At 33.0% G+C, this 16,140-nt stretch overlaps 1 protein-coding gene across 3 annotated transcripts in view; it reads right to left on the reverse strand.

The window, feature by feature from the left end:
• LOC118184248 (la-related protein 7-like) overlaps nt 1-16,140 on the reverse strand; it is a 132,276-nt gene that overhangs the window by 57,932 nt on the left and 58,204 nt on the right. For all 3 annotated transcript variants that reach the window (XM_085820329.1, XM_085820328.1, XM_085820330.1), the window contains exons 7-8: nt 7,886-7,955; nt 5,735-5,937 (exon numbers count right to left, since the gene is read on the reverse strand). In XM_085820329.1, the coding sequence (XP_085676455.1) occupies nt 5,735-5,937; nt 7,886-7,955 (273 nt within the window). The remainder of the gene's footprint in view (nt 1-5,734; nt 5,938-7,885; nt 7,956-16,140) is intronic.

Here is a 16,140-nt window from a genome sequence, read left to right on the forward strand (position 1 = left end):
CCAAATAAGTCACAGAACAAGTGCTAAACTTGCTTAAAAAAATTTCATGAAATTTAGAAGTAGCAAATTTCTTCGCATTCGGAAAGCTTGTAAATTCAAAACAAGAATCAAATTTTTCAATTGAACATACTACAATTTCACATTTTTCAACACACATTATTTCAGAAAAAGTATTAAAGAATTATTATTTTATTAAGAAAATTATTATTAAGAAAAAGCTTTATTGTCTTGGAAGTTATGGTACAAAAAATAGTGAAGAATAAAGGATATCAAAAAGAACATTTAAAATGAAAAAAGTTTAGATAAAATATTTCTGTAAATATAATGAAATTCATCTTAAAAATGTGTAAACAGCCTCTGTATCTATGGAAGACTAGAATGTAAGAGGTGTGGTGGTGTATTTAATTATGGCAAAGCACACTAGGGCTATCTGCCTAAGAGGAGGGATGCCTTCGTGGAGGATTTTCTAAGGGAAACTGGCTCGTATACACGTTACACATGGGGAAAACCACGAAAACACCCATGCAGCCAGCCCGTTCGCGGGATTCGAACCTCGGACCAAACTACCAGTGTTCAGCTACTTTACCGCTCGGCCGCTAGTGGGCTCCTAGAATGTAATAGGAATCTAGCACAGTAGCCTGAATAATTCATTACACCACAAAGTACCTGCCTGACTAAATGAACTGTCAAGTAAATGCAACTTATTCATCTGTTATTCTCATATGGTTTTACTATCATATACTATAGTCTGACATATGTTCATCTATTATTGTTACGCTCAAGGATAGCATCCATTAAATCTTATGCTTTCAATGATTGCAGCAAGTGTACTTACTCCTTTGGTAGAGATCCATGTTTTACACTACTGCATATCGAACCTTAAAAAATTCAAAACAACAGTTTGTATAACTTGCCTTTTCTTGATCATTCATATGTGAAAAGTTCTAAAGTTGTTTTAATATTTACAATCAGGACTTAGTTTTTTAAATTAAAAGTGCTGCCACTTCATTGAGTTGTCAGTAATGGTGAACATAAATAATTGAATAAAATAATAAGAAATAAAATAAGTAATAGATAGCTAAAACTAAGTAAAGCATAAAGAGATAAACGTGTTAATGATTTAAATTCATAATAAGTAAGCAGTAAATTAGAGTATAATATAAATTAAATAAAAGTAAAACAAATTTAATATTACATTTTTAAAAAGGTCAAATGAAATAATAATAATATAAATGAAAGATGAATAAATTAATTGAAACCAAACATATTTCTATAATCAAAAAGACAGTGATTGAGTATTTTTATCAATATTCTTTGTACACAGATAAAATAGCACCTTTATTTTGGCTTCTAATGCTGCATGCACACATGCTCTAAGACGATGTCTCTTTACGGAAGCTGTCTTTTTCATATCATAAGACTGTTAGCTATGCATATATCTTTCTAAAATATTTAAATAGATAAATATCTCTTTTGTAGCAAATTAAATGCAGTCTACACCTTCCTAGTTTTGCTTTCGGATGCAAAGATGGATCAGAAGCTTCATTGTTATAAAAGTTCAAATACTGCATTATTAAGCCTGCATTCTCTCTCAGAAAAGTTTTGTAAAACTAGGCACATGAATTAATTTAATTTTTTATCAACCTAATAAATATTACAGTTTTTACACAATGCCTTGTATAATTAACACAGCTAAAAATACACGAATATCAAGATTTATAATAATGTCAGTTCAATATTTTGAATACAAATACATACTTAAAATTAGCTAGAAATGCTTTGAGTTGAAGACAAATTGACTTTCTTGGTAATATGATTTATCACTTCATTATGAAAAAAAATAAATAAAGTTTAAAATAATAAATAGGACTGTCTTTTTCTGAAATAAAAACTGTCATTCCCAAGTTGCGACTAAAATTGAATGCTGTTGGAGGAGATAAAAATCTTGAGAAAGCAGCTAACACTCCTGTCTAGCTTCAGATAAAAGATCTTTACTATCTTCCTGTGAAGATTAAAAACTAGAAAATACACTTTCAGACAAATAGTATCACCATTAGAATTACTAGAAGAATCAAGAAAAACAGGAAAAATATGTTTGGATGCCATTATAAGACAGTTAAAATGTTTAATCAAAGAATCATTATAGTGCTGCATTATGAAACTAGAATAAAAACAAACTGCGATTTAAACATATAAAGTCAGTTCTACTATTCAAAAAAAAAAAAAAACTTGGAGCATTTTATGAACTCTGTTTCTAGATCATTATGCCACGAAGAGTGAAATCAATGAGTGCATTGAGATAGACTCATTCATCCTTAATGAAGCATTGTGTTGTGACATAATGAGCCAAAATGGCCTCAACGAGATGAGGTTGGGTTAGTTATTTAAAATATTAAAAAAGAGAAGTTGCATTTTAATTAATCCAAACCTTGAAACAGGATTGCCACTCAAACAGGAGAATGAAATTCCCTGACTTTTCCAGGCATGTTTCGAGAGAATTCCAGTCTATCCATGTAATGTACGTTGGCTGTGCTAAGAGGTAAATTAATTAAGGTATTACTTGTACTGTGTAGCAAATTCACTTAATTATTCAATAAATCCCAGAGGACATTTATTCTTAATTATTCTTGGTACACTTTGATAACTTTGCTTACTTTTCCGCTTAAAAAACTTAATAAAATTTAAGATATATACATTGGATAACAACTGTACGTTTTATTTAATTATTACTCGCGTCATCATCCCCAGTTCAACAAGAGGCTAATGTGGTTCTTATAAATTACAATGCAATGCTAAAAGTTAGGTTAGATTTTAGGTAAATTTAATTTGTGTGAGGTGTATTCTAAAAAGGCACCTTAACACTTGAAAACACAAATATAATTATAATAGGAGTTGTTTTCTCCACTGAAGATTGAGATTAGAATCTGCCCAATCTGGAATAAAATAAGGCTTTTTTTGCAGACATTCTGCAGCTAAACGAAAGAAAGAAATCTATTTAATGATATTTTTTTACTAAATTGAGGTATTTTATATTTATTTGACAGCATAAGGAAAAAATATGTGCATTAAATTTTGTGATATCATCATACTGCTAGAATTAATTTCAGGATTATACCAGAGAAAATTTCCTGAAATTTGGAAATATTATTTACTAATGATAAATAAATTTAGAGGCAAGAAGCAACATTAAATGATATGAATAACATAAAAATAAAGATAATTACTTAAAAATTTAATTAGAATAATCAATGATATTTTAGCGAATATAGTTATATTACATGGTTATCCTAGATGATTGGTTACTATTTTTTTATTTTACTGCAAAATGAGAAGATATTTATTAAAAAGAAAAGAAAAAAAAAATTTTGCGGTAAAATCCTAGTATACGATACGGCCTTCGCATGATTTTGAAAATTGTCGCCAATAACAAAATGACCCGTTTACTGCTCATCATCATGTCGCCAAATCCCACTGTACCATACACGGAGATTATTCTAACCAATGAACGTCTATGTAAAAAGCAGAGGGAAAATTTGCCAAGGGATTTGGCGACGGAACCTGGCGGCCAGAATTTCCTCTTCGCGATATGTACAGCGAAATTGAGAAACACGTGTTAAGAAGAAACGTTCTTTGACAAAAAAGAAAACTACGAAAATCCGTTTTTAAATTATTGCGAAAAATCCAAGAAAAAACGTTCTTTGATAAAACGTTTCTTTTTGGATTTTTCGCAATAATTTTAAAAACGGATTTTCGTAGATTTTTTCCCCCCTCAAAATAACTAATCCATGAATTAATTTACTTGCACCAAAAAATATTTTCTTTTCCTTTAGAGTTTAAAGAAATTTTAAACGATATTCATTTTATGAACTCTTGATAACGTGACCTTCGAACTTCCGACACCGGTTTCGAGCTTTGGCAACAGATATATCGCACATGCACAGCTGTTTCCCGCTATGATGGAACGGAGCCATGTCTGTTGCAGAGAGGTTTTCCTTCTTTACAATGCATATTTTTTTATTCTAACCTTCGTGGTACCGTATACTAGGATTAAACCCATTTTGTTTTATACGAGAACAGGTACTTTCTTTAGTTCATGCACTGCACATGCGATTCTCGAGGTTACTGGAAACCAAAAGTTGCGGGAAACTTGCTTTGCCTTTCTAAGAAGACAATCAAATTGGAGCTGCGAAAATTGGCTCTATGCCAGCTGCCCGAATGACACTCACGTGATACATAATTCGCCAAAAACGTGATCTCTTCTGACGTCGGCGCAAAACTCGCCTTTTTTGGTGGGATCGTTGTATGAAATTCCCTGACTTTTCCAGATTTTGACTAAAACACTTAAATTCCCTGACTTTTCCCTGAATTTTTTGGTCAATTTCCAAATTCCCTGACTTTTTCCGGTTTCCGGTCCCTGACTTTTTCCAGTGGCAACCCTGTTGAAATTTAACTACAACATATCAATAAAAAATGCTTTGTATGCTATACAGGAGTCTTTCAGGAATGTCGGTTTGTAGACTGAATGTATGGAGTTCCAATAAAAGGAAAAGAACTTGTTTCAGTATAGCATTCAAATTCCACTGAAGATTTCACCTACATTAACTGTGAAGTTATAATTAGGAAAATGATTTTAAGGTGCAAAATTGCTATAAAAAAGGTGGGAAATTTTCTGAAAATATATATAATAGTGCATATAAAAAGCACAGATAAAATCCTTTATTTAAGTCTAGAAAAGTTATATTAACATTCTATAGTCATTCTAGAATAAGTAAGAGTTACATACTATACTAAATATGTATCCACCTTTAAAAGGAAGCATGACAAAAACATTTTTGTAAAATAATTTTATTTAATTTTTTTCAGATCACTCTCATCTGGCAGTGACCTTTGCATTTACTTCTTAAAGAACAACTTGAATGTGGGAATGTTTACTTTGCAGTTTAATTCCTAACTGATTAAATGCTATAGAAAGGTCTACACTATACTGAACTCCCTGGATGAATTGCTGCTTTTCAATTCCTGGATTGAAGGCACATGCCAAGGTAAGTAGTTCCCTTTGTATTTCTCCTTGCAAGATTTTTCTCATATTATCTTGGAAACTTTTGGGGTTACAACAATGTTCATGTGAAAGGAAGAAAAATGTTTTAAAAAGTATTAGGCCCACAAAAAATGCTATAAAATGTATTTAATTTGCCTTACACTATATACTATTCTTGAACAACCTCCATAAAAAAAATTTTTTTTTTTAAATAAAAGGATCTGCATCTCGAAATCCTTTCCTCGGTTATGACAAATGAAATAATTAATAAGACAGTTCATCAAGATGTCCAAAAGGAGATAATGAAAAATGTGTTCCAGCAGTAGAAGAGACATTGGATAGCATCAGAAATATAATAAAGGTTTTTAAATGAATCAATTACCTGATTGTAAAAAAAGCATAAATTCTAGGAAAGTATATAGAATGCATATATATGTTAAAAGTGTATAGAAAACAGCAACATATATACAGTTCTCAGATACAGCCCAGTGTTCCATTCATTTTAGGTTGAAAGAAATCACTATGCTTTTAGTGAACTTTGGATATTGTGAACAAAATATAAAATTCTGCAAAGGTTCACTATAAGCTCAGTTTGATTATACACAGATATAAATAAAAAATAATTCTGCAAATATATTTGTATACAAGTAATTTTAAATAAAAAAAATTAGAATAAAATATAACCGTTATACTCACTGCACTAGGTTCTTCTATATTTGCAGAACATTTATTTTCATTCTCGGATAATGTTCTATGTTCTTCATTAAAAATATCAGATTTTACATGTGCACTGTTAGACTTTGTACCTGGCTCAATCTCAGATTCTCTCCGTTTTTTGATCGGCTTAACCTCTTCACTTTCATGTTTTCGTTTTTTACCAATTCTTTCTTTTTCATGATCTATATACAGAAAAGCAGGATAGCTTAACAAATTTTTATAAAAATTATAAATTCTTTTATTGGTCTTTTCTTTTTTATATCAAAATTCTAATTCATACTATCAAATAAATAAGTTTGTACAAATGCATTGTAAACTATGTTAACAAAACATATATGTGGAGTTTTAATTGAGTTACAAAAGTAGGCTCTGTTATAGCGTTTATTACAAGACACTGATTTTTAATGCAATCATAAAAAGCATGCTAAAACATGAGCAAATAATAAAATAATAGAACTGTATTTGCATAAAAACTGTTTATATATTATACTATCTATCAAATATATCACGCTCTGTAGAATGTTCTGCTACATTATACCAATTCCAGGATTCTTTTAAACATGCAAGTAATGCAAGTTACAATTTTACAGACAAGAAAATGTCTAGATCTTAATATACATCGTGAGAATCCTACTATACATCGTGTCCACGAAAGTCCTTGCCTGGCCTTTTTTTTTCATAGCCAGTGGTTGTAGACATAGACTTTCTATTATAAAAATGTTTTAAATGATGTAAGGATCCTTGTCTAGACATTTTTAAATCTAAAGACATCAGTTCCGTAAAAATTTCAAGATCTAGCTTTTTTAGCTTTTTATACATTCTTCTGATCCCTACATTTACATTTAGGAAAATTTTGTAATCATCATAAAAATCAAAAACACAAAATGTTTGATCCTCAAACAACAAATACTGACCAAGATATAAGACATTTAAGTCAAACATCACATTCAGGGGCTGTATAAACTGAAGAACAAAATATTTGCATTTGTACATAACTAATTCTTTCCATGTAGAATGCTCAAATGTAGAGCTTCTGAGAAATGAATTTTGATTGTGGCATCCTGTACCTGTTAAGGAAAAGTTTCATCAAAATGTTTCCTTTTCCAGACAATGGGAAGGGTTACCTGTCACAATTCAAATTTCTTAATGATACTGCAATTAGATAATCTTGGGATTTAAGAACAAATTTATTCATTTGATAAGTTAGCTTTAAAATTTTAAGTACAGAGAAAATTTCTTTCCTTCGTGGAATCTGCTGGGCAAAACATGCAGTTCTTAACATTAGAACTACTAGAATCAAATTTACACTCAGTTTTATTACCTTACTTACAGCATAAACAATCATTCCAATCATTCTCCCACTAGGTACTGTTTAGTAAAAAATGTTGAGTAAAAATAAGTTAATCTTTTTAAAACTTTGAATTGTATAAAAGTACATAATACATCTTTAGTGTCAAAAGTAATTTTGTCTTCAAAAGTAATTTGCTTTTGAATAGTTGGAAGACTTCAGCTATGAATTATTCACTTCTCTGATAAAATGTTATTTTAAATCATTTTGCCACAAACTTGCATTCCATTTACGTTTGCACATAGCTAAAAAAATCACTATATTTGATCTTAAAAAATTCGGTGGAAACACACGATTACCCAAAGGTGAAGTGACAGCTCATTGTATAGCAATCAGTAAAATTTCACTAAACAGAAGTGGATCTGGACTCAAGGTACATCAAAGCATTCTCTGCTTAAACATGAACAGCTCACTGATAATCATTCATTGGGCCCACAATGTACCAGTGCATCTAGTTTCATGGCTATGGAGAGAGTACCTGTAATTCCTGATTATTACTGCTAGTTTTTCCTGATGTTGCTGTTCTGTAGATCACTTTTCATAAGACACCTGAATTCAAAAACTGATGCTTATATTTGTGACTAACAAAGAGAAGCATTTTCATTTATCATCATTTTATGCATCATTGATTTCAAAAGTATCCCTGCTATAACACATTTCATGCTTTTGTGATTACATAAATTCATTTGAGAAAGTGTAAACAAAAGTTATGCAGAATCTTTACTGAATCAAGCATTATCACTAAATCCTTGAAAAAAAAATTCTAGTTTATTTTAATTTACCTGAATTGAAAGCACACTGTTCAATGACTGTATCACTTTCTGGGTTGCTACTGGAATTATCACAAATTAGCTAAAAAAATTAAGAAGTCATAAGGTAAAATCTAAAATCATACAAACAGAACATCACTAACATGAAACAAACAGAACATCACTAAAATGAAATACTTTTACTCGATATAGTGGTTAAAAAGCATAAAATAATAGCTTATGAAAATATATATATATATATATTGCAGCTAATGGGCTGCCAGCTGTAATTGGGCACCAAAGAACTAAATGTGGTAACGTGTGTACTTCCTTCCATGCATAGATATACAACAACCTCATTATAAATAAGTGGGAAAAGTAATTTCTTTCTCTTTGACATTTTTAGTTGCATTTTTGACACACTGGCACTGATCAATATCACTTCTGGTATCAACTACTCAAGAGTTCTAACCAGTTCATTCATATATGCCAAAAGGCCGTTCACAGTACTTTTAAAAAATTTATGGTGCATAGCACCCACTTGAAGGCGAAGATGTACAACTGAGTTCATCAGGCAGATACAAACTGAGTTCATCAGGCAATCAAAATTGGGTGGAAAGTCAAGGTAGGCGTGGTCACAAACAAAATCTTTCGATAAACTGAAAAGTCAATTTTCTGCATAAGCTTAAGTTCCCAAAGTTCACCAAGTTTTAGAGTAAAATAATACGAATACTAATTTTGATTAAATAATCTTGCGATAATATGTACAAGTTTAGTTACTGAGAGAAGTCGAGATGGATCACGTGATGGTACAGGCAAACGGAGTGATAGCCACAGAGGCAGGCATGGTGAAATTATAATTAGCACAATACTTGAATATTTGAATTTGAAATAACACGCAAATAAAATAAGTAACATAGAGTCGATAGCCTGCTCTACCAGGCACAAAGTCCAATACGCTTTGCCAGAAGACGCAATAATTTAAATTTAACCAAGTTCTTGGTTAAATAAACTTGCAATAACATTAAACTATTTATATAAGCAAATGCAAATCCCCATTTTGGGTTGTGGTCTTTAGACCTAGGCCTTTTTACCATGCTTTCCACTGTGAGGTCGTAGTTTGCAATTTCTCTTATAGTGTACAGGCGAATTTTGCATTTTCTCGAAAAAGTTATGCACTTCCAAAAGGATTTGCTCTGGGATTAGTTTTATTTTGAGGTCTTAAATTATGCTGTTTTGGATGAGCCACGGTGCATTTGTGATAGCTTTAAGAATTTTATTTAGTAAGTAAGCAATTTTCCTTCTTTCTGTTTTGACAGCAGTAGCCCAGGCTGGGGCTGCGTACAATAAAACAGGCCTAACTACGGTTAAGTAGAGCATTTTTTTAATTTTAATATTGAGTTTTGATCTTCTGCCAGTTAAGCGTCATAAAGGCTTTATTTGCTTTATCTACTTGATATCTAACATAATCTTTAAAGAAAAGGCGGTCATCAAGAATTACTCCTAAATATTTCGCTGAACTTGAAACTCGAATGATTTCACTTGCAATTTTGATATAGGAGTTTGTATGCATATTTCTTCTGTATCTTTGGAATGGGACGATATTACACTTTGCTGCATGCAATCTTCCAAAATTGACACCAGTTGGCAACAATGTTGACATGGAACTCTAAATTATCAAGAGCGAGCTGTAGGTTTTTGTAATTGGAGAGAATTACTGTGTCATCTGCGTATTTTAGAATCTTTGCATTTAGAGGATTTGGGAGGTCGTTTATATAGATATTAAATAATTTAGGTGAAATAATTGACCTTTGTGTGACCTTGCTAGCCATTATTTTCTTCTGTGAAAGGGAATCACCAACTCGAACTTGGAAAGTCCTTCTTTTGAGGAATAAGATGAGCTTGCATTTTTGGTACAGAGCTTATCATTTATACACACATATCTCAAAAAAAAAAAAAAAGGAAAAAAAAAAGAAAAAAAAAGAAAGAAAGAAGAAGTACTGTACAGAATATGCACTTTGTAAATAGCTAAATCAAGATTCAAGGGAAAACCACTGTCATGGAAAATAAAACAGGCAAATCAACAACCTTGTATTCAGTGTAGATTTTGTAAAACCCCAATCGATTTCAAGGGCAAAACGGTTCTTTTTAGCTCCTGATGAAGGAGACCTGTTTTACCCTCGAAATCGATTGGGATTTTATGAAATCTATGCTGAATACAAAGTTGTCGATTTGCCTGTTTTAAATAGCTAAATGTTGAAGATTCACAATTGCATTCTTCCATGACAAAGGTATCATCCAAACTTTGTTTAAAAAAATCACAAACTCAAATAAAATTTTATTACTAAAGTACCCAATCCCCCTCAAAATTAAGATAAAATAAAAAGAGGGGTGTTCTACAAAAGAAGGGTTTGAAGTGCAGATTCTGGATCAAAAGCATATTTCTTCTCTAACAGCTATTGAGTTTATTTACTTCAGGTGTCAAGACTTGGCATTATCAAGCTACTAGAATCCTGTCAACTGCATCAAAGAATGAATCACTGCAGAACTATCAATTAAAATACTTACATACATCCTTATTTACGAATTTCTGCATCTGCCTTTTTTGGGATTTCATAAAACACCATTGTTTTTAACAAAGCTGTATATATCATTAGGGCTGCTATTCGTATCTAGTTACATTCAACATGGAGTCTGATTTATATCTAGTGACCTATTAATCAAAAAGTACCCCCCAAAAAAGGTCTGAAAATGTTCACATTTTTAATGATTGCCCTATAGGACTCTTAAGGTTTAATACAGTTTATTAATAGGGATTATCAATAGAGATGGCCCGAGTGAAATAGCAAAACATTTTATAAGATATTAGATGAATGTACATTTAGATTAACATCGAAATATATCTCCTGTATATTTAAAAAGTAAAAAAAATGTGTAATGTTGTTCGCGCCTTATGTAAATTTTGATTTTGTTCCCTGCAAGAGGGTGCCTGCGAGCGCCGAACTACTTGTATATCTATTGTACGAACTTGTTCTTCACACAGTCTAATAAACGCAGTAACGAACGTTGGTGTCTACTTTCCATCCGCTAACATGGTCCATCGTGAGCCAGCGCATTTCTTTGGATGATGTGTCAAGACAATTTTTAACGTTCTGGTATAGAAGGACATTTCGTGCAGGAAAACGGATTTATATTTTGTCTGGATTGTGAAAACAGCGGCAGGAATATGGAGTCAATTTTAAAGCAAAAGCGTATCATTAAGGGTAAGTTGACTCGTTTAATTTCACAAATAAATAGTTTACAAAATCAAGAAAATTCTTTTTCTGCCATTGAAGTGTACGAAAATGATGTTAGTGCATTAAGTGTTGAAGTGAACTGTTTAAACGATAACATTCTTGGTACTTGTTCTGACGCAGAGTTTAGTAAATATGAAATAGAAATGAATGAATTATTTTCCAAATTAGATGTATTAAAAATTACTTTAAAGGAAGAATCAAGAAAACTTAGAAATTCAGGCAAAGATATAATAGATCCTAATGCAAACGGCTTGAAACTTCCTCGCGTGGAATTGCCAGTGTTTACTTCTAATTATGTTGACTGGATATCATTTAGGGATTTATTTCTTGCCAGTGTTGGAAATAATAGTACATTAAGTGACAGTCAAAAATTGCAATATCTTAAGCTTTCTGTGAAAGGTGAAGCTGCTGTTTTACTACAGTCAGTTCAAATTTCAAACGCGAATTATGAAAAGGCATGGGAAGCGCTTACTGAACGTTATGAAAATGAAATAGAAATAATAAACGCAGCATTAAATAAATTAACTTCACAACCTGTACTAAAACATGAATCAGCTTCAGGTTTGCGGAGATTAACTGATACAACACAACAGTGTATTGATACATTAAAAATCCTTAAACAGCCGGTAGAGCATTGGGATACTATGATTATTTTTCTGTTAAAAGGAAAACTTGATCATGAAACACTAAAAGAGTGGATGATAGAGCATTCGAACAAGAAAATTTCTGCTTTCGCTGAATTCAAGCGTTTTGTTTTAAACAGAGCGAATGCTATTGCCTCTTTGGCGAGGTGCCAGAGGGAGAAGTCAATTTTGCCTTCTGAAATTAAAACTCGCGGTTCAGGTAGCAGATACGCTTTTTCGTCCCAACTTGTGGCTAATGTGTGCGTTCATTGTAAGAGTAATTCTCATTCTCAGTTATTTAAATGTGATAGTTTTTTAGAACTCCCTATCAAAGAAAAATGGGATATTATTAAAAGGAATAAGTTATGTGCTAATTGTTTGAAAGATAGTAAAACGCATCCCATTTTTAAATGTCGTGCAGGAATGTGTAAATATTGTTCAAAGCCACATAATACAGTGTTATGTTCGAAAAATTCAAATGATGAAAAATGTCATATACCCATGGAACACGGAACTTCTGCTATTAGTAGCAATAACGCCACGGTGCCTGTTGCGCAAGCAGTTTTATTGCCTACTGCGGTTGTTTATGTTAAAGATATTAATGGCGATTTACAAAAATGCAGGATGCTAATTGATTCAGGTAGCCAGGGCTCGTTTATTCGAGAGCACTGTGTAAATTTGCTGCAGTTAAAGCGCACTAGTGCAAACATAAGTGTAAATGGCCTGGGCTCGCAAAAAATTGGAAAGGTTTCAGGTTCAGTTCAATTACAAGTAACATCTCCATTTTATAAAAACGCAAGCATTTCAGTTAATGCATTAATTATACCCAAGATCACGTGTGACCTCCCTCAATATCAAGTTGATAGATCTGTTTTGACATCTTTCAAACATTTGTGGTTGGCAGATACAAATTGTTTCCAGCCTGGCCCAATAGATATTCTTTTGGGCGCAGAAGTATTTGGCGAGATAATGCTTCATGGACGATTAACTGTTCCGGGTCATTCGTTAACAGCCTTGGAATCAATATTCGGCTGGGTCATTATCGGAAAGACTAAAAGTGTATCACAGACAATTGTATCGAATCATGCTAGTTGTACCAATGTTCAGCTTCAGCTTGAAAAATTTTGGAAATTGGAAGAAATTTCGGAGATAAAGCATTACACAGAAGAGGAAATTGAATGTGAAAATCATTTCAAGCGGAATTTTTCTCGTGATTCAACAGGTAGATTTGTTGTTAAGTTTCCATTTCGTAGATCGGGAAATGAACTTGGGTCATCAAGGGATGTTGCTGTACATCGTTTACAAAGCATTGAACATCAATTTATTAAGAATAAATCTCTTTCCAGTCAATATCACAAATTTATGGAGGACTATCAACAACTTGGTCATATGGAATTGATTCCAGAAAATGAAATTGATGTTCCAGATAATTCTAGTTTTTACCTTCCGCACCATTCAGTTCCAGATAAAAATGGTGATAAATTTCGAGTCGTATTTGATGGTTCTGCAAAATCTTCTAGCAGTATTTCTCTTAATGAGAAATTGATGGTTGGTCCACAGTTGCAGACTGATCTGACAACATTAATTATTCGTTTCAGAATTCACAGAATAGCTATAACTGCAGATATAGAGAAAATGTATAGACAAATTATACTAAAAGATGCAGACTTTCAGAGAATAGTCTGGCGAGATTCACTTTATAAACCAATTCAGGATTTTCGATTAACTAGGATTGCTTACGGTACTGCATCAGCTTCGTACCTTGCGGTAAGATGTTTACAGCAGTTAGCCATAGATGAAGCAACTAATTTTCCTTTGGCTTCCAAGACATGTCTTAGGGACTTCTACGTTGATGATTTGATGTCCGGAGCCAATTCAGTTACTGAAGCTATAGAATTACAAATGCAATTGAATCAGATGTTGTCACGTGCAGGATTTATTCTAAGAAAATGGGCTTCTAACAGCAAAGAAGTCTTGAATTCAATTAATCCAGATTTGTGCTTATCAAATGTTTCTTTGAACATAGACAATGATGATACTGTAAAAACGTTAGGTATCCTGTGGCATCCAACTTCAGATATGTTTTTATTCAAAGTCAATTCATCATATCCTGAAGTCTTAACCAAACGAACATTACTTTCAATAATCGCAAAGACCTTTGACCCTCTTGGATGGTTGGCACCGATCACGGTTCGGTATAAATTGATTATGCAAAGATTGTGGAAACATCAGTTTCAGTGGGATGAAAAGGTTCCTCCAGATATTGAATGTGAGTGGAAACAACTTACAGAAGATTTGTTATTCATTAAAAGTATCAAAATTTCACGATTCTTGTTGGTTGAATCAGATAACCAGTTTCAACTGCACGGGTTTTGTGACGCCTCAGAGAAGGCCTACGCCGCTGCAATTTATTATCGTTCTGTGCTAGATGCTGGACAAATTAATGTTCAGTTAGTGATAGCCAAAACAAGAGTTGCACCACTAAAAACCATATCACTTCCCCGATTGGAACTTTGTGGAGCATTACTGTTGACTAAATTAATGGATTTCACCTGTAGGGCTTTAAATACTCCTATATCGCAAGTTTATTTTCATACTGATTCCACTATTGTATTAGCCTGGATAAGATCTCATGCAAGCCGATGGAAGACCTTCGTCGCCAACAGAGTAGCAAAAATCCAGACTTTATCCTCTCCTGTCCAGTGGCATCATGTGAGTGGAAATGCTAATCCGGCTGATCTTGCAACCCGTGGTGTGTCATCATCTGCACTGATTACTTCATTGTGGTTACGTGGTCCAGATTTATTGTATAATTTATTTCCTTTTCAGCAAGCATTATCTGCACCACTACTGAATGATTCTGTGACAGAGCAAAGATGTGCTTTACAGTCTACAACTGCTGCCAGTCACTTGACAGACGCTCGTGATTTATTTTATAAATATTCCTCTCTCACTAAACTTAAACGTGTTGTAGCATTATGTCTGAGGTTTGTAAATAACTGTAAAAATTCAGAAGATCAGGTAAGTGGATTTCTAAAAACAAGTGAATTAACTAAAGCTATGCATGTGTTAATTAAATTAATGCAATGTGTTGAATTTAAGAATGAAATTAACACTTTAGGCAGAAATCAATCATTATCTGGTACAAGCAAAATTTTATCTTTGAATCCATTTTTAGATAATTTAGGTATTCTCAGGGTGGGCGGTCGCTTGCGACATGCAAACCTTGCATATGGTTTTAGGCATCCAATTTTGCTTCCAAAGAAGCACATTTTAACTCATCTCATTGTTAGACATTACCATGAAAGACTTTTGCATGCAGGTCCACAACTTATGCAATCTTGCATTCAAGAACAATATTGGATCATAAATGGTAGAGCTGTTATCAGAGATTTAGTTAGGAAATGTATAAAGTGTTGCAAAATTAGAGCATCTGTCACTAATCAATTGATGAGCGATTTGCCGTCTAGTCGCGTTTCGCCTGCTCCTGCGTTTTTGCGCTGTGGAGTGGATTACGCAGGTCCTTTTCAAATTAAAGCAAATAAGGGTCGAGGCTCTAGGTCATTCAAGGCATATATAGCTCTATTTGTTTGTTTTACGACAAGAGCTATTCACCTAGAATTAGTGACTGATCTTTCAGCAGATGCTTTTATTGCAGCTCTTAAGAGGTTCATTTCCCGCCGAGGCAAAAGCAGTGATATATATAGCGATTGTGGTTCCAATTTTGTTGGAGCAAAACGCAAACTGATGGAATTTGAAAGGCTTGCTAGGTCTGCAACTTATAACCAAAATGTTAGCAGATATTTGGTTGATAATGGCATTAAATGGCATCCAAACGTTCCAGGTGCGCCACATATGGGTGGACTCTGGGAAGCTGGCATAAAATGAACAAAATACCATTTAAAACGAGTAGTTGGTGAGGCGAGATTGACATATGAAGAATTTGAAACATTTCTTACACAAATAGAAGCTTGTCTTAATTCGCGACCTTTAACAAGTTTGTCTAATGATCCAAATGACTTATCAGCATTGACGCCTGGTCATTTTCTTATTGGTAGATCATTAACAAGCATTCCTGAACCAAATTACATTGAAGTTTCCCATCTCACCAGATGGCAATATATTCAAAAAAATGGTTCAACAATTTTGGAAGCGTTGGCACAAAGAATATCTGTGTCGATTACAACAAAGACCAAAATGGCTTTTGCCAACTAAAAATCTTCAAGTTAATGATCTGTGTCTCATAAAGGAGGATAACTTACCTCCAACTAAATGGAAAATGGGTAGAATTACTCAGTTACATCCTGGTCTTGATAGTGTTGTTAGGGTTGTGACTATTAAGACTTCAGATGGCATGGTTAAAAGAAAT

Source organism: Stegodyphus dumicola, chromosome 7 (assembly GCF_044657685.1).
Source record: "Stegodyphus dumicola isolate Sdum_Otavi_A_Nest chromosome 7, ASM4465768v1".
Classification (NCBI taxonomy): domain Eukaryota; kingdom Metazoa; phylum Arthropoda; class Arachnida; order Araneae; family Eresidae; genus Stegodyphus; species Stegodyphus dumicola.